This window comes from Magnolia sinica, chromosome 1, assembly GCF_029962835.1.
Source record: "Magnolia sinica isolate HGM2019 chromosome 1, MsV1, whole genome shotgun sequence".
Classification (NCBI taxonomy): domain Eukaryota; kingdom Viridiplantae; phylum Streptophyta; class Magnoliopsida; order Magnoliales; family Magnoliaceae; genus Magnolia; species Magnolia sinica.
This window is the reverse complement of record NC_080573.1, coordinates 139,012,473-139,032,219: the sequence shown is the minus strand read 5'-3', so window position 1 is coordinate 139,032,219 and position 19,747 is coordinate 139,012,473. Positions and strand designations below refer to the sequence as shown.

At 39.5% G+C, this 19,747-nt stretch overlaps 2 protein-coding genes and 1 pseudogene across 2 annotated transcripts in view; all 3 read left to right on the top strand.

The window, feature by feature from the left end:
- Positions 1–19,747, top strand: part of LOC131220904 (large ribosomal subunit protein eL31) — a 46,519-nt gene that overhangs the window by 7,811 nt on the left and 18,961 nt on the right. The gene's annotated exons all lie outside the window — the stretch shown is intronic.
- LOC131220897 (uncharacterized) lies at positions 4,159–5,361 on the top strand. Its single transcript, XM_058215811.1, has 2 exons — positions 4,159–4,636; positions 4,939–5,361. Exons 1-2 carry the CDS (start codon positions 4,276–4,278, stop codon positions 4,971–4,973), a joined length of 396 nt encoding a protein of 131 aa, XP_058071794.1. The 5' UTR covers positions 4,159–4,275; the 3' UTR covers positions 4,974–5,361.
- Positions 10,716–19,395, top strand: LOC131220883 (uncharacterized; annotated as a pseudogene).

Genomic DNA, 19,747 nt, shown 5'->3' with positions numbered 1-19,747 from the left:
GTCGAAAACATAAGCCTGTTGAGTCACTGGTCCGAGTTTGATCTTTGTTTAAGAGCCTGTCAGCCGAGCTCGTTAAGGATTTAAAGGGAATTTTTACCATATGTGCATGATCCGGCAGACTTGATGAACAGCCCATATCTTGCACAAAACATGGTGGCTGAGCTCGGGCTCACCATGTGCACAATCATCCTGGGCTGGGCCCTATTCCTTTTGGCTAGTCACAACTCTAGCTTGGGCTCAGCTAGGCTTGGACAGACTTCGGCCCATCAACCACCCTGCATAATAATATCACACGTTTGTCAGCATGTAAATGGGGTAAATCGGAAATGAAATTGGAGGTAAATGAATTGGGTGTAAATGGTTTATTCAATTGTATTTTAAATCAAAATATTCTGTTTAGATGGAACTAAATGGGAGGAAGTAGAATGCATTGGAATTTTTCAATATATTCATAATAACATATGTGATATCCCAAATAAGCTTTAATACTCAAATTAGTATACATATGTAATATTTAACAAAATGATTATAATAAGCCAATTTAAATATATACTTTACTTAAAAATGAAGATATTTGAGCCTCAAGTGGGCCACAAATGTAAGGAGCACAGGCAACTTATCAACATTTTTTAACTGTCCATTTAGATGGGGAACTTTTGGACAGTTTGGGTCATTCTATTGGTGTGGTTTTAGTGATGTAACCAATAATTGAATTGTTTTGGAGTATCTTTGGTATGTCACTTGTACAACAGACAAGTGTGTAGCAACATCTCTGTTTACTCAAGTGACTCTTTAAGGGAGCTCAAAAAGGCATTTCACTCTATTTACTTCCAAATCCTTTATCAGTAAGAGGATTTTATTTATAGGCTAAATATCTCATTTCATTTCATTACATGCATTTACTCCCTTCCAAACATATCAAATGCCATTTACCTCTGTTTACTCTAAATTCCCTCAATTTACTTCTATTTAGGCTCTATTTGGTTCCTTGAAACACTACAGTAATGTGGAGTAAAACTCACATCATTACGCTTTACTGTCGATTGGATAAAACAAGCTATCAAATCACATTAATCCATTAGAATCACCACCCACTTGGGATGGGCGGGGGTGTGTTGATATGTCATAGTTTCATGGGCCCCGCCATGATATGTGTTATATCCACACCATCCATCCATGTTGCGAGCTCATTTTATGGAAAGAGGGAAAAAAAATTAGGCATGTACAAAACGGAAATTGACCACACCACATAAGGCAGCCAGGATTGAATGCCTACCATTGAAAACTTCTTGTAATTAGTGAATTTTTTTTTTTTTGGATGACTATATAGTGCAACAGATTCACAAAACAGCATATAATGTCGTTAATTTACATTCAGAAATTTTAGCGACGGACCAAATCCGTCACTAATTTCTGAACAAGTAGAAAATCAACAACGGATTTGAGGTCCATTGCTTCTCCGAAGATCAGCAACAGAACGTATCCGTCACAAAATTTTATAATGACTAATAATTCAGGTGAGTTTTTTCAGTTCAGCAATGGATTTATTTTTTTGCGGCCGTTAGCAAATCTGCGGTGAATCACATATGTTCAATTTTTGCGACTTAGCAAACAGCGACGGACCAAAACCGTCATTAATTTGGTTTTGTGACGGATCTCATCCCTTGCAAATTTGCTATTTTAGCAGGGTGGTTAGGAATTTCATCAAATATTATAACAAATATTCACATGTTACGATTCTATACAGATTGAAGGATTTGATAAAGTCCGTATATTGAAAACTCTATTGATGGGCTTGGTAGCTGATTTTGACGAGGTATATGATAAAATACTTCACATTGCAAACTTTAGTAGGACACCTCCGGGTGGTTATTTGATACTTTCCTCGATACCTCCAATCTCTTAGATAATCCTGTCATCAATTCTATTAAAATTAGTTTAGTGAATCTATTCATCATCTATTTAAATAGAACTTCCATGGTGGCCCAACGGGCCTATTGATATTAAAAAAAGATCACTGTGATGTTACATCACCAAATGAATTTATGAATTATATGCATTCCGGGTACATGCATGAATATGAAAACTTTGATATTTCTACTAATGATTGTTCATATATGCTTACACAATTTGAATTTGTACAAACAATGTAAATTTCTCTCAAACATAACCATCCAAATTGTGGGCCACATTAGATGATCTGTATAAAAAAAAAATAACGCGTAACTTGCATGTTAGGGAATATATAATTGACAACTAAAATAATTAACAGCCCAAATTAAATTTTTTTTTAAAAAAAGATCAATTAATTATAGGTAAAAGCTACCAAACCAGCCTGGCTTTCAACTTACCACCTATGGGTCCCATAATTTGTACGGTTTAATTTGAGTGATATCCATTCCACAATGCATGATTCAAGTACATGCTTGTGAACTGTCACACTCCGTCGTCAATGTCAATAAAGCTCCCATGCTTCTGTTAACTATAGTGAGAAATTTCTAAGGGATTCACGTCTTTTTCTCACAATATTGTTAGGAAAATCTTGAAAAAATAAGATTCACTGAGTTTTTTAAAATATCGTATGGTATCATTTAAGTTAACAAAATATTGTGGTATTATTGTAGAATTTTTCAGCAAGATTTTATCAGTAATGTTGCGATTAGTTTCTTCTATGTGCTCAAGTTTTCAGTTTTTATAAAAAGGAGTCGGTGAACGGCTGTGTAGAAAAGTAATGTTTTCAAAAGTAATACTATTTAAGTTCTGCCACAAAACCTGGGGTATATATTAACAAAAAAATTAAAAATTAAAACCCTTAAAATATGAAACTTGTGCTGTATATTAGAAGGAAAATAATAGTCAGGTAAATAAGCCAGCTTACAAGACGTCGATGTTGTTAGACAGGCTGAAACATACCTTGTATAGCTAGCATACCTTATATAGTTGGTTTTCCATAGGTAGATGATTCTGATTTTATTTCTTTCCTTGTATAGATGCTGTAATCTCTATATATTCAACCCCTTTGAGTTGTCTCAAATACATAAAAGCTTTCAGCTCGTCTCGGTTTACATGGTATCAGAGCATCACTGATCCAAATCCGGCACCACCTGTCAGATCCGACCACCCCTGCGTCGTCCGGCCACCCCTGTTGCGTCGTCCGATCATCCCTCTGCTCGTCCAAGCACCATCTGCTGCTTGTCCCGCGCCCCTGTTGTAGATCCGACTATCCCCTGCTCTTCCGAACGTCCCCTGTTGCAGATCCGGCCATTCCTTGCTTGTCCGAACGTCCCCTGTTGAAGATCCGCCCACCTCCTGCGTGTCCGACCGTTCGTCCGACCACCCCCTGCGCGTCCGACCGCCCCCTGTTGCGTGTCCGACCACCTGCCAGATCCGACCACCCCTGCGCATCCGACCACTCCTGTTGAAGATCCGACCACCCCTATTGAAGATCCGACCACCCCAGCGCGTCCGACTGCTGTTGCTGTTGCGTCGCCAGATCTACATTTTCCAGATCCACAGGTACTATTGCTATTCCTATTCTTCTTCTGCTTTTGTTGTTGTTCCTATTCTTCTTCTCGCCGCAATTGTTGTTGTCTGTTCATTCCTATTCTTCTTCTCGCAACTCTTTGCGTGCTTTATATTAACTCCGATCAATGGACAAGAACTCATCACGTATAGAGGCCCCAGGGTGTAGTTTTGATGGTACCTATTCACTATGGGCCATCTATTTTCAGGAACTTCTTGAAGGGTCGTGGTTTGTGGGGACTAATTGATGGATCTCATTATTCCCACTTCCACGGATGCTGATAAATTGACTGATTGGGAAATGAACAATGGACGGATTATTACCTGGATTCTCGATTCGGTCGATCGGTCCATTACTGTTGGCCTCACACCTCATCGCACGGCTAAGGCAATGTGGGAGCATCTTCAAACAATTTATCAACAAAGTAATGCGGCTCGATCATATCTGGAGCATGATCTCGTAAAACATACTCAAGGAGACGACAGTATTCAATCATTTTATTCTAAAAATGTCATAATTTGGTGAGATGGCCTTGATGGATCCAATATTTCTTAATGACTTTAGAATTTTCCAAATTATGCTCGAGAGTGCGCAAGTTCGCCAATTTCTTATGAAATTATTTTGAGCATTGTCGAGCCGCTCTCTTGAACCGTAGCCCTACTCCATTGAATTCGGTTATTAATGATCTATTGGCTGAGGAACAACGACTGAAAGTTCTATCACTTCCTTCCTCGACTCCGGGATCATCTGATATGGTGCTTGCTGTGTCCACCACTACACCAACACGTGGCTCCTCTCCTTTAACTTGTCGCGGCTGCAACAAGGTGGTTCATGTTGTTGCTCAATGCAAAGAATGGTGCGCTTATTGTCGACGAACTGGTCATGGTATTCAAGACTGCCGTACACGTGCATATGCATCTTCTTCCGGCCGTGGACGTGGTGGTCGTGGTCGTGGCCGTGGTCGTGCTCTTTCTGCTACTGCTGCCACTATTTCTTCCGAGCCGTCTGTTAGTGATTCTACATCTACTGTTTCTGCTGAAGGTCTTTCATCTCCGTTGACTCCTGCGATGCTCCAGCAAATCGTTCAGGCCCTTTCTGCGGCCGGTATGTCAGGTATATCCCCATCTTCTACATGGTTCTTCGATTCGGGTGCTTCCAATCATATGACCGGTGCTGTATCCCATCTTCGTGACATTCGTCCCTACACCGGCAATCAGGCTATTTCTACTGCGGATGACACTAGACTACCTATTCAGTCTGTTGGATCATTGACTTTCTCTCCTTCTGCTCATCGCCAGTTCACCCTTCGTGATGTGTTTCATGTCCCTAACCTCTCCTCCAATTTAATTTCAGTTGGTCAACTCACATCCAATAACTGCTTAGTCATATTTCTTCCCAACTATTGTTTTGTGCAGGATCTGGCAACGGGGAAGGTACTTGGGAGGGGTAGGCGGCATGGTCGTCTGTACGTGTTGGATTTTGATCCATCTGTCACTTCGGCCCGTTGTTTCTTTTCTCCATCTTCATCAGATATTTATTCGGCAAATAAATTGTGGAAACTGTGACACTTTCGCCTGGGTCATCCACATTCCGATCGGTCACTTCAGTTAATTTCGTTTGACATGTTAGGGAATATTTCTCTTAATAAAAATGATTTGGATTATTCTTGTTCTTCCTGTTGTCTTTCAAAAAGTAAGTGTGTTCCATTTTCCCTAAGTACTACAAAATCATCTTCTATGTTTGAACTTGTGCATACGGATGTCTGGGGTCCTTCACCAATTATGTCTCTCTCTGGGTTACGATACTATGTTATATTGATTGATGATTTCACACGTTACACTTGGATTTACTTTCTGCAATTGAAGTTACAAGTTTTTGAAAAATTCAAGTTATTTCACTCTATGGTGGAGACTCAATTTCGGGTTTCAGTTCAAACTCTCCGCTCTGACTCAGGGGGGGAATATCTCTCAACTGATTTCCGTACATTTCTTCAAGGGCATGGAATTATTCATCAAACCACCTGTTCTGATACTCCACAACAGAACGGGGTGGCTGAAAGAAAAAATCGTCATATTGTTGAAACTGCCAACACCCTGATGACAGCTATGAGTGTTCCTCGTTCTTTCTGGGCTGAAGCAATGTTACATTCCGTCTACTTGATTAACCGGATGCCAACCAAAGTTCTGAACAGTAAATCTCCTTACTCTGTTCTCACTGGCTTACCTCCTGCATATTCCACATTTCGTGTTTTTGGTTGTATCTGTTATGTTCACCTGGCTTCACGTGAACGTAACAAACTATCTCCAAAATCAGTCAAATGTATGTACTTGGGATTTGGGGAAACTCAGAAGGGTTTTCGATGTTATGATCCGGTTTCTCGTCGTGTTCGGGTTTCACGACATGTTGTTTTTCTTGAGCACATTGCTTTTCATTCATCTCTTCCTCCTCCGCACACTCCAAACTCTCCTGGTCTAACTGCCTTTCCAGAATTCCATTTACCTCAAGTACTCTTCCTCGTCTGTTGCAGGTTTACTCACGTCGACCACGTACAGATCCACCACCTATTACTCAACCCGAACCTACTGTACCCGTTGCTGATCCCGAACTTACCTCGATCCGTCGTTCCGCTCGTGAACATCGAGCGCCTGATCGGTTGATATGCTCTATGTCTGTCATGAATGCTACTTTGGATACCGTTTTTATTCCTACTTCATACTTTCAAACAGCCACTCATGATTGTTGGAAGAAGGCTATGATAGAAGAACTTGCAGCATTGGAAGATAATCATACATGGGACATTGTCACTCGACCTGCTGACCAACAGCTAATTGGTAGCAAATGGATTTATTCAGTCAAACTCAAGTCTGATGGATCATTGGATCGATACAAGGCTCGACTTGTCGCTCAGGGATACAAACAGGAATTCGAAATTGATTATGATGAGACTTTCGCTCCCGTGGCTAAGATGAAAACTGTTCATACTCTTCTGGCTATATCTTCTGTTCGCTTATGGCCACTCGCTCAGATGGATGTGAAAAATGCCTTTCTTCATGGAGATCTCCAAGAAACCGTATATTTGAAACCTCCTCCTAGCTCTTTAATACTTGACAATAAGGTATGTCGCTTAAAGAAAACCCTGTACGGCCTCAAATAGGCACCTCAGGCATGGTTCCAACGCTTTCACGATGTTGTTACGGGTGCTGGCTTTCCTCAAAGTGTTCATGACCCATCCTTATTTTTGCGCATCACTGCTCATGGAATTGTCATTGTTCTGGTCTATGTTGACGACCTCCTCTTGACTGGTAGCGATGCTACTGGCATCTCGGCTTTAAAGGAAGTTTTGCAATCCTCCTTCAAGATGAAAGACCTCGGCCATCTCACATACTTTCTTGAGCTTGAAATTTCACGTTCTAAACGTAGGATCCTGGTCAGCCAGCGTAAATATGCCAAGGATCTTCTCGCTTTGGCATCATTGACAGATCAGAAAACAGTTTATAGACTCCCTTAGAACTTAACATTCATTATGGCCGCGACGATGGTGATCTACTTGCACAGCCCGACTTATACCGCCGTTTGGTTGGGAGTCTGGTTTACTTAACTATGACTCGCCCTGATATTGCCTACGCTGTCCAAGTCGTCAGTCAGTTTGTTTCTGCTCCTCGGACTCTTCATATGACTGCGGTGTTGCGCATCCTACGGTACCTACGTGGAACTCTAGATCGATCACTGTTCTTCTCCTCCACGGCGACTCTGGACCTTCGTGCTTATTCGGATGCTGATTGGGCTGGTTGCGCTCTCACACGAAGATCTACCACTGGCTACTGTGTTTTTCTCGGCACTTCTCTCATCTCTTGGAAGTGTAAGAAGCAGGCCACTGTTTCCAAATCAAGCACAGAAGCCGAGTATCGGGCGATGTCTGCTGCGTGTAGTGAGCTTGTTTGGTTACGTGGACTTCTTTCCGACTTGGGCATTCCTGTGCAGAATCCTACTCCACTCCATGTTGATAATCTCAGTGCCATTCAGATTGCCTCTAACCCGGTTTTTCATGAACGGACGAAGCATATTGAAGTTGACTGTCACTTTATTCGTGAGAAATTTCAGTCTGAGCTCATTTCTCTACCACATGTTGCATCCCATGATCAGATTGCAGACATTTTCACCAAGTCCCTAACTTCTGCATGTCACTCATTTCTCGTTGGCAAACTATTACTTGTCGATGACCTGCATTAGTTTGAGGGGGGATGTTAGACAGGCTGTGATAGACAGGCTGAAACATACCTTGTATAGACCTTGTATAGCTAGCATACCTTATATAGTTGGTTTTCCATAGGTAGATGATTCTGATTTTATTTCTTTCCTTGTATAGATGCTGTAATCTCTATATATTCAATCCCTTAGGAAACAAAATAAAACAAAACCCCCAAGCGTTCGCACTCTCCTGCAAAACTTCCCAAATGGTTAGAAAATATGGCAAACTTCATTGTCAGAATCCCTTTCTTCCCGCTTCCCATGAAATCCATTTCTTCAAAGAAAAAGAGACCTGTATCAGTGAGACGTTAATTTTTATTTCCTAATTTCGCTTGGATAATTGCTTTCCTTTCTTCACAGGCCTTTTCTCTGACATGAAAAGCTTTATGAGAACGTTGCTCTCTTCCACTTCGTTTTCTAAACTAGTTTTTTAAGTAGTTGTGCAATTTAAATTATCTGAATATCCACTGATTTACCTTATCTTCTACATATACCTATTTATTCCACCTATTCCCTTTGTATATTCCTGTATAAATTCTATATAAGTGAAATTCTCTAAACCTCCGTTGGGTTATCATTTTTCCTTTATTCTGCTGAATTTAAGTACTTCTGTCTTTTGTATTTTGATTTCTTCTAGGGTCATTTGGATGGTGGTAAATGAGGCAATTTGTTTGTGGGAAATCCACTTCATTCGTCTGTTTTTCTAGATCATGCTAAGACATAACCCGAAAAAAGAGGCAGATCCAAAACTTCAGTGGCCCATACGACAGGAAAAAGTAAGTAGGAAAATGGATACGGTTGAAACCTCCCCAAGTCCACTGTGATGCTTATATACCATCTATACCGTTCATAGATCATTCCTACTGGGATAAACTGAAATCATAAAAAATATTAGCCTCATCCAAAGCCTCTGTGGCCCCATGGGTGTTTCAAATGTGGACGGTCAATCCTCACCTTTACCTGTCCTGCGGCTCACTTGAGTCTTGGATCTGCATCATTTTTGGACTCATATCTTAACATGATCGGACAAGATAGATGGACGGTCTGGATTTCTTACAAGTTCCTACAACAGTTGTGGCAGGCAATCCACATCGACTGGTGCTACCAGTAATTAGCCGGCTAGTGATCAGCCTTATGTGGCCTTACTATTTTGCATGTGTTTTATCCACACTATCCAATTATATTTCTAAATCATTTTAAGGTATGATCCCAAAAATGAGTCAAATCCAAGCCTCATATGGACCACGCCAAAGGGAAACAATGGTGATGGAAGGCCCTTAGGAATGATGTGTGTGACCTTATGGAGAGATTAAATGGCAAATAAACATTCCCATGGACCCTTAGGAAGGTATCAATGGTAGTCGTTCAATCTCCACTGCTTTCATGGTTGTGATTCATTTGAGTTTTGGAAATGCTTCATTTTTGGACTTGTGATCTACAGTGACTTGGACAAATTGACGGACGGTGTAGATCTAACACATTAATCATGGTGTAGCCTAAAGAAGTTTCACACATTTTAAACTATGCTGTGCACGGGCAACGGAACGGGAGAGAAAATCAGTGCGTTTGTTAGCTGGTGTCATGGCGACGTCGATTAGCTACTTAGCTAGACAGTAGCGGGACGCGGATTAGATTAAGAAAGGTTGAGTCCGGCTACTGAAGTGACGTCACCAAGTTCTGTGGGCCCCATGATGATGTGTGTATTGTATCCACACTGTCCATCCATTTTAAGATATCACTTTAGGGTATGAGATAAAGAATGAGGCAGATAAAAAGTTATAGTGGGCCCACCATAGAAAACAGTGGGAAGAGTGATTCCCACTGTTGAAACTATGCTAAGGCCCACGATAATGTTTATTTGGAATCCAACCAGTTCAGAAGTTTAAAAAGACATGAAATAAGGTTAAATACAAATATCATCTTCATCTAAAACTCTTGTGGCCTTTACAAGTTTTTAACGGTGGGTGTCACTGTCCCCACTGTTTTCTGCGCTGAGCACTTGAGCTTTGGATTTAACTCATTTTTTGGATGTTGCCCTAAAATCATCTCTACAAAGGGATGGAATGTGTGGATACAAAACATATATTATGGTGGGGTCAACGAAACTTGGTGACGTCAATTCAGTAGCGAGTCTCGCTACTCAACTTGTCAGTAGCTAATCCGCGCCCACAGTAGCGAGTCTCATACTGAAGTGACGTCACACAATCTCTGGGCTCCACCATGATATATGTGTTGTATCCACACCATCCATCCATTTGGAGAGATCATTTTATGGCATGAGTCATAGAATGAGGCCGATCCAAAACTCCAGTGGACCCATCACAGAAAACAGTAGGGATTGAATGCCTACCATTAAAAACTTCTTTAAGCCACCGAATTTTTCAATGAAGCTGATATTTGTGTTTTCCCTTATTACATGTCTGTTTTAACTTATAAACAGGTTGGATCTCAAATAAACATCATCGTAGGCGCTAGAAAGGTTTCAACTGTGGTCGTCACGGTACCTACTGTTTTCTGTTGTGGGGCCCACTTGAACTTTGGATCTGCATAATTCTTTGACTCATACACTAAAATGATCTCTCCAAATGGATGGATGGTGTGGATACAAAATATACATCATGATGGGGCCAATGAACGTGGTGACGTCACTTCAGTATAGCAAGACTTGCTACTGTCTGGTTGAACAAAGAATTTCCAAATGCCTACAACACAGATGATCGGCGCTCTAATTTAAATGACCTGAATATCCGCTATTTTATTATCTTATCTTCAGTAGCAAGACTTGCTACTGTCTTCCCTTTGTATATTCCTATATAAACTCTACTCATTTTCCTCTTCTTCCGTTGAATTTCAGTAGAAATGCTTCTGTTTTTTCTAATTTGACATTTCTTTTATTAAATTTGGGTTTTTTTTTTTTTTTTTTTTTTCTGCTTTTTCAGCTGAATTCTCAATTGAAATTTGATTTCTGCAGATATCAATCTCTCTCTGTATTGAATCTGGATTGTTATTTCTGTTCTTTAGTTGAATTTTGAGAAGAAGAAAAAAATTCTGCGTTTGGTGGATTATGTCAATCTATTCATGTTTTGATTTTTTTTTTTTAGGTTATTAATTATAGTTCAGTTCTAATAATGAAAATGGGATTTTTTACATTTTTCGGGATATTTCTCTGCACATCTGCATTTTCTGTTCGAGTCCTTGGAAAGGAATGCACGAACATTCCTGCCCAGCGTTCATCTCGCACGTTCAGATACGAGCTCCTGTCATCAACGAACCAGTCGTGGAGGGACGAGGTATTTTCGTACTACCATCTTACCCTAACTGATGACTCTACCTGGATGAAATTGCTCCCGCGGAAGCTTCTGAGTGACAAGGGAGGGGAAGAATTAGACTGGGCGATGCTCTACGGTCATATGAAGAACCCAGGTGGGTCGAAAACGCTCAGCGGTAGCTCAAGCTTCCTCAAGGAAGTGTCACTTCAGGATGTGCGGTTGGATTCAGGTTCCATACATGGGCAGGCCCAGCAGACAAATTTGGAGTACTTGTTGATGTTGGATGTCGATAGCCTGGTTTGGAGCTTTAGAAAGACAGCGGGTTTAGCGACGCCCGGCACGCCGTATGGAGGATGGGAGGCCCCATCATGCGAGCTCAGAGGTCATTTTGTAGGTTAGTGCTTGTTCAACACCTCCAGGAAATCTTAATTGTTGTTAATCGATGGATTGCTGTGTGGATTCAAAATTCGATTATTGGGTTCTTATAGCTGTTGCATTATTTGCACTGATCATAGCTTTGATTGAAGATGAAAATGAATTGCTGTTGTATTGTAACGGTTTAGGCTGCATTTGGATGTGCAACTGAATTGTACTGCAAATGTTCAGTTCCATGAGGAGGAAATGACCAGCTTGTAATGATGTAACCAAGGACCTCAAAAAATGATTCATCTCATTTTAGTTAATCTTAATTATGTATAAGAGATGATATTGCTGTTACGGTAATGGTATTAACCCTTGCATTTTATAGGGCCAAAATGGCTCTTATGGAAAGAACACGTAATGGCCCGAAACGGTTTTTTTTTTTCAAAAAATAAAGAGTAAAAAAGGCCTTAACGGCCATCATGGGGTCTGTGTATGATCAGGTTCCTCAAATGTGTTTCATTATTTGAGCATTGCAAAGCCTGTTGAATTTCCACCTTTTCTTGAAAGAGAATGGGTCCTATGTTGGAGGTGTCCCTTGTACTAATTTAATCAATCCACAGTTTATGTAGAATTGCACGTGCCAAATACTACCCATTTTATTCTTGGGGCTTTGAAGCATGCAGGATATATGATTCGCTGTTGGTTCCCTGCAGGGCATTTCATGAGTGCATCGGCCAAAATGTGGGCAAGTACATACAATGATACTGTCCGTGAGAAAATGTCTGCAGTGGTGTCTGCACTCGATTCCTGTCAGAAACAGATAGGAACAGGGTATCTTTCAGCTTTCCCCTCTTGAGTTTTTTGATCGTTTTGAAGCTATTAGACCTGTTTGGGCACCGTACTACACTATTCACAAGGTAGACATTCAATCATTCAGTTGGGGACATCGTTTTTATATTAATCTTATGGTGTGTAAACATTAGCAATCCTATGCTGACAGATCATGACAGGCCTTTTGGATCAATATCTGATCGCTGGAAACACACGGGCATTACCAATGGTGATTGGTATGGCTGACTACTTCAGCAAACGGGTGCAAAATGTTATATTGAAGTATACTGTGGAAAGGCACTGGTTATCACTTAATGATGAAACTGGTGGCATGAATGATGTTCTTTATAGGCTATACACTGTAATGGTAAACTTATCATAACATTGTATTTCTACTTCTTTTTTTTTTTTCTGGGTTTGGCTTTTCCTTAGTATTCATATCACTGAGATTGATTTTTATTATGCACTGTTGGAAAATAGTTCGGGTTAGAAGTCACACGGTAAAGATCATGTGATGGGTTTAATTCTAAACTACTGATTTATTATACAACTAGTTGATAACTTTTGTTGGTCAAGAAAAATGGGTTGGCATCAAGGTATGCAAAAATGTTTATGTAATAGTCTTTACGAAACGGTAATGGTGGCCACCGTTATGCAGTACAAGGTCATGACGGCTGTGGTGGCCATTATAGAAAATACTAATGAGCCATTACGTGGCTGATACAAGGATTTTTTTTATTTATTTATTTATTTTTTAATAGGACAAAAAAAAAAGAAAAAAGAAAAAAGAAAAAAGAAGAAGAAGAAGATACCATAACAGCCTATATTGTAACAGTAATGGTGGTGGCCGACTGGCCATTACGGCCACCTTGGTTGGCTGCAATCTACTTTCGTAGAAAATGATAAAAATTTATATGGGTTTAGGAAATTATATCCATGATTATATCTTTATAAAGAATATCATCAAAAGTTTGGCTTTTATTCATATGAAAAATATCGTCACCCGTTTAAGTTACATCCCTTGATTCCTTGCCAAACTTGCATTTTATTTTCAGCTTTAGTGCTGAAGACATGGTTTTTCTAACATCTCCATGATGAAGTCCCATGTTGTTTTGATTCTAATGGCATAGTTGCTTTGATCAATCATTTTGCTCTGCCCACAAAAATTAAACAGACAGACAATCATTCCTTTTCTTTTCTTTTTTCTCCTATCAAAACCTTGGATCTAGCAACATTTTTCCAATTTGTTAAGGCTTTTAGAACCAATCCTCCTCTGTTGAGGAGCAGACCATGCCCACTGTTTTCTGTAAACCCTTCCACCTTTTGGGGGAAGATGTAGTGAGATATCATGCTCGCTTTTCAGGAAATTTATATTACAAGAGTCATTGTTTATATATTTTTCATCCTTCTAGTTATATCGGAACAAAGTGATCAATGCTTTGGTTCATGCGAGGTCATATAGAAAAAATAAAAAATAAAAAATTCAGAAATAACAGAAACAGTTTTCATCTTCATTCCGCATGTGATATTAAGTTGTGCTGATATTTTGACATTTTAAAAACATTTTTAAAGTCCCTTGATATACATTGAAATGCCATCCTCTGACGGCTCGAGCTTTTAGAGAAAGTGATTGTTTGACATTGTATCAGAGCAGAGGGTCTTGTGTTCAAATCCTGGGAGAAGAAAATATGCCTCCCTAATATGTTCTCCCACGGGGCTGTTTATGGTGTTAATTGTGTGGACACTGGAATTCTTTAGTTAACTTTTTTTCTAATCTGTATGCAGGGAGATCCAAAGCATCTCGTATTAGCCCATCTCTTTGACAAACCATGCTTTCTAGGATTGCTTGCAGTACAGGTGATTATCATTCCTTCATCAACATATTTTGCTTCTTCGCTTCTATTAATTGGCTGTAAGTTGCTCTTAGTTGCCTTCACTTGCAGGCAGATAGCCTTTCTGGTTTTCATGTGAATACACATATTCCAGTTGTTGTCGGGTCCCAGAGGCAATATGAGATTACTGGTGACCCACTTTATAAGGTAAATTTATCCGATGCTAATTTCATACTTTGTATTTGCACTTAGGGAAGATATATGGATTTCTGATTGTCAGGCTATAGGAACATACTTCATGGATATTGTCAATTCTTCTCATAGCTACACAACGGGTGGGACATCTGTCAGTGAGTTCTGGTAACTTCACTAGGAACCCTTTTGTGCTTGTGTATAAATCCTTTCCATAGATAGTTATACTTTTCATATCACCTTCTTTGGCTGTTGGATGACGACAGTTGCAAGCTTTTGTTTTATTGTTCTGATGGGTCATTCCATTTTCAATGCTTTTTGGATCCCATGTGATGGTAGCAGCATACCTGGCTTATGATTCAGGTCCAACCCAAAATGTTTAGCAGATACTTTAACAACGGAGAATGAAGAGTCCTGTACTACTTACAACATGCTCAAGGTTTGGCCTCCTTTCAGTTTCATCATGATAGGATCAACTACTGTTGTTCATAAAACAAAATACACATCTTTTTATTCATTTGATCTTACAGCTTCATTCATTTTGTTCTTCCTTTTTTTTTTTTCAGATGGGTTATTGCCAGACCTTGTTTTCTAAAATGCCTTATATTGTAGCTCTTTGCTTTTCTTATCTTGTTAATTGTGCCGAGTCCTTCTAAAGCACATGTGCTTTTGTATGTAGGTTTCCTGACACTTGTTTAGATGGAACAAAGAAATGTCATATGCAGATTATTACGAACGTGCTCTGACAAATGGTGTTCTGAGCATCCAAAGAGGAAGGGAGCCTGGAGTAATGATTTATATGCTTCCTTTGGGATGAGGAGTATCCAAAGCACGAAGCTATCATGGTTGCGGAACGAAGTTTGATACCTTTTGGTGTTGTTATGGGACAGGTTTGTGCTCGATCACCATCTTCCTCGAGGATAACTACTTCGAATCCATGAAGCTTCTCTGGACTCCTCATAGAGACTTCTCGAATCCACGAGGAAAAATAGAAACTAGAAATAATTTTAGAAATTCGAAATAAATTTATTGATGATTGATAGATGAAGAGTCTAAAACCCTTTAAATAGGGAATTAAACTACAACTCTCCCTAAAATTCGTAACTTACTATAAATAGTAAATTTATTAGTTATAGTAAGTGTCCTATTTTATTCTCCTAATTATTCTAAGCACTTTTCATGTTGGACACAACTCCTAAAGCCCAATGGGTGAAGAGTTACAATCAAACCAAAACTTACTAAAAATAGTAAAAATGAAAACAAACAGGGAATTCAACCGTTGATCTGATGGAATCTTGCAAATTCGGCTAAAGTAGCTCGTCCTACCCCAAAATCATATATGGTACATTGAGTAACTCATTCCAGTTTGCGAGATATGTCTGTTTTAATGTTCTGACGGTCTTGATGACTTCCACCTCCAATCAGGCCTTCTCTGGTCCATCTTGGACATGAAAGTGTCTGCGACCCGCTCTACATCACCATCACCCATATTTGAGCTTTTGTGTTTCTCAAGTTTTTGTTGTTAATGTTGTTAATGTTTCTTGTACTTTTATATTTTATCTTAAGAAATACGTTCTTTAAAACTTTGAAGCTATTTTATAAGGTCAATCCAATTATTTAGGTCTGAAAATGTTTCTTTGAATTTTACAACTCATTCTTGGCAGATGATCTGCCTCCCAAGCTGAACAGCACATGATCAATCTTTACATTGGCATATGCAAAATCTCTGATTCGTGCTTGGTTTCCACTCTATTGTTTGTCTCGCCTTCCTTCAGCTCCTAAATGCTTGTCCTTTGTTTTTGCACTCAGCTGTTCACCAAGTAGGGATACTGAACCATATTTGATCATTTCTACATTATATATTTGACCATATTTTCAATTTTTTACATGAAAATAATTTTCTCCACCGTCTGCATATCTCTCTGTATAGAGAATTATAAGAAGATACTATTTATACTTCAGGTATAATTGTCACTAAGCATTTATACATAGTTGGAAATCAACATTTCCTTGAATGCAATGACGGTTTTGGCAGCCAAAGCTGTCTGCAAAAACAGAAAGAGATGAGATAGACAAAATCAACTACCAACAAGCCATGTTATAGTCAGTTCTTCACCTATGAACCATGAACCATGCTATCTGATCCATTGGTAGCGAGAAGCACTCTGCAGCATTGTAATAAAAGCAACACCATTCAGTGTCTTCATATAGTATCTTAATTACATGTTCTGCTTTATTATGTAAAGCGAGCTTTCTAGGTAACTTGACTTATTCTCAAGAGATTTATTAAACTGGTATAATGATCTAGTGGGTCACAGACACTTTCATGGCAAAGATGGACCAGAGAACGCCCAATCAGAGGCGGAAATGATCTGGACCATGAGAACCCTAAATCAGTCGTATCTCGCAAACCAGGATGAGTTTTTTGACATATTATATGTGATTTTGGGGTAGGAGAACCTACTTAAGCCAACCAACCCACTATGCCGGATTTGTGCTATTCCATCAGATCGACGGTCAAAAGTCCCATTTAATTTCGTTTTTTACTATAAATAGTAATTTTTAGTTCGAGTATAACTTTTGATCCTTCATGAAAATGGCTTAGAAAAGTTAGGAGAATAATGCAGTTTGTCCAAATTGGACACTTACTATTTTTGGCTGAAAACCATGACGTCTAAGACAGTTAATTAGTGCTGATTTGCTACCTTCCTTTTCTTTGTTACATTTGCATTTGGTTGCAACATTTTCTGGGGTATTTGGTAATTCTAGATTATTGAATTATGCTTTTGCAGCAACTGAATCATTTTCAAAGTTAGGGGATTCCATATACTTCGAGGAAGAGGGGGATACTCCAGGTCTTTACGTCATCCGGTTCATATCAAGCTCTTTTAATTGGAGATCTGGACAGATTATGCTTAATCAGAAAGTAGAACCTGTAGTTTCATCAGACCCCTACCTTCGAGCGTCATTTGCAATTTCAACAAAGGAGGTACTATTTGATATTGCTCTTCATCTTGAGTAAGTGCTGCTCATGAAGTCACTCGTTTTCATTCCCCCTTTGGAAAATCTAACCATAATACTTATATAATTCGATTTTTTGTTGAGGCTCACCAAGAAACATGAAATAGTAGATGGTGTTTACAACCCGATTTAATGCAAGCTTTAGCATTGTTTTGCATTCTAATCAGTAATTTGACAAAAATCCGCGAATCCTTTTCAAGCAGGGGATGAGCCAATCATCAACCATCTACCTGCAGATACCAATTTGGACACAGTCAGCTGTTGCCAAGGCAACATTCAATGGTGAAAATTTGTCCCTGCCACTTCCAGGTGAACTTCTGATCACTTGCTATTTCTTCTCTCCTGATAAATTATTTCCCTCTTTTATTCTCTCTTTGTTGTGTATAATATCCCCTTGGTAACATTCCACTCATTATTTTAGACCAGTGATTAGTATGTAGAGCCTGCAACATGCTTTGTGGCCATGCTTCAGAACAATGTCAATGATAGTTTATTTATTCAAATTCAAGGATACTTGAGTCACTTAATAAAATCTTTTTTGGCCCTGTTTGGTAGATGCCTAAAAATGAGTTCATCTAGTTTCTGTCAATATGAATTCATCTCATTTTAGTTAACATCTGTTAACTAAAATGAAATTATGCTTCTTCTTCTTATTTTTCTTTCTGAAAGTGAAAGTGATATTATCTCTGCTCCTTTTTCTGACAAACACAACCTTATTATTTCTAGAAGGGCCTTTTGAGTTTCCAAGTCTTTGATATTTTGAGTCTGACCACTTATGCATACATGGATATATGAATTAGACACCACTCACAGAAAAATAAATTGTGCATGCTTGTAGTTGTGTTTCTATTCTCTTCACATATTGGGCTGATATCGCTTGCATGTTCCTACCCAGGAAAATAAAATTAAAAATAAGATTGTGCCAAAAGTAACTTCGAGATTTTCTGATGATCAGTTGTTCCCATGAGCAGGCAATTTCCTTTCCATCACAAAAAGGAGTCCCAATGACAAACTGACACTTGAGTTACCTATTAGCCTGAGGACAGAGGCCATAAAAGGTAGTGTATCAATTTGATATTTCTGCTGATGCATGGATTAAATACTTGTTTGCAATATATTGTCTTGCTCAGAAGAAAACTAACAATCTCATTGTAATCACAGATGATCGGCCTGAATATGCTTCTGTTCAGGCCATTCTTTTTGGTCCCTACCTTCTTGCTGGCTTTACCAATGGTAACTGGGACTTAAAAACCGGGACAAATAAATCTCTTTCTGACAGGATCACTGCAATCCCAACCACCTATAATTCTCAACTGATCTCTCTTACTCAAGAAGTTGTTGCCGGAACAATGATCTTCACAAACTCGAACAATTCCATTAGCATGGAGAAACTGCCCGTGGCTGGCACAGATTCTGCCGCCCATGCCACCTTCAGGCTCGTTCCCATGGATGCAGACTCCTCTCATTTCTCCTCCCAGACTGTCATTGGAAAATCCGTCATGCTCGAGCCATTCAATCTTCCAGGAATGACAGTCACCAAGGTCCAAACAACAATCTCAAGATTGCCATTCCCGGAGACGAGTCAGGCTCCGGTGATGACAAAGGAATGTCCATGTTCAAAGTGGTCCCTGGATTGGATGGGAAGTCTGGTGCAGTTTCATTTGAATCGGAGAGCCAGAAGGGGTACTTCGTGTATGGTGGGGTGAACTACAGTGCTGGAGAGAGTGTGAAGCTTATCTGCCACGAGGAGGGGATAGTGAGTGCCTGTTTCCATCAGTCTGCAAGCTTTACGATGAATGAAGGGATGAGCGAATATCATCCAATCAGTTTCGTGGCGACTGGAGTGAAGAGGAATTTCTTGCTGGCGCCATTGCTGAGCTTCAGAGATGAATCTTATACAGTTTATTTTAACTTTAATACTTGAAAAAAATCAGGTTTTATGGATATGCATAAAGTCCCATGCAAGGCAAATGCATGGATGCATCGTTCCCTTTGTTTAGGTGGGTTATATAATTAGTTCCCTCGCTTTTATAGAAATGAACATTAGATCGAAGGTTCATCCCTTGCTTTTAGAAATGAACATTTTGATTGAAGGTTCATTCTGCAAATGCGTTTACTGAAATGCCATCTCTCTCTCTCTCAAAAATCATTTTTTGCTATGGTTTGTGGACTACATTTAAATTCAATAGACAGCTGATGGTCTGAACAAATGGTGCATTTGTGGCTGACCTAATGAATAGATTGGTCTGGTTTTTAAGGACAGCCTTGTAGCGCTAGGGCCAAGGCCTTTTCATCACGATTAGGCCCGGGGACACTGCATAGGGAACCATGACCTGACTTGAAACTAGCCCATGACTCTGACTTGGTTCAAACTCGTCATGCCGGATCCCGACTTGGTTTACTCAATGAGACCTGGCATAACTCAAATGGAAAACTCGTAAGACTCCCCAGACCAATAGTGATCCGGC

What these genes read in the sequence shown, in the direction of transcription:
- LOC131220897 (XM_058215811.1), top strand. Translation starts at nt 4,276, where the DNA reads ATGGTGCTTGCTGTGTCCACCACTACACCAACACGTGGCTCCTCTCCT. An exon ending in TTCTGCGGCCGGTATGTCAG is followed by an intron (nt 4,637 to 4,938) that starts GTATATCCCCAT and finishes TGTTTTGTGCAG; the next exon opens with GATCTGGCAACGGGGAAGGT.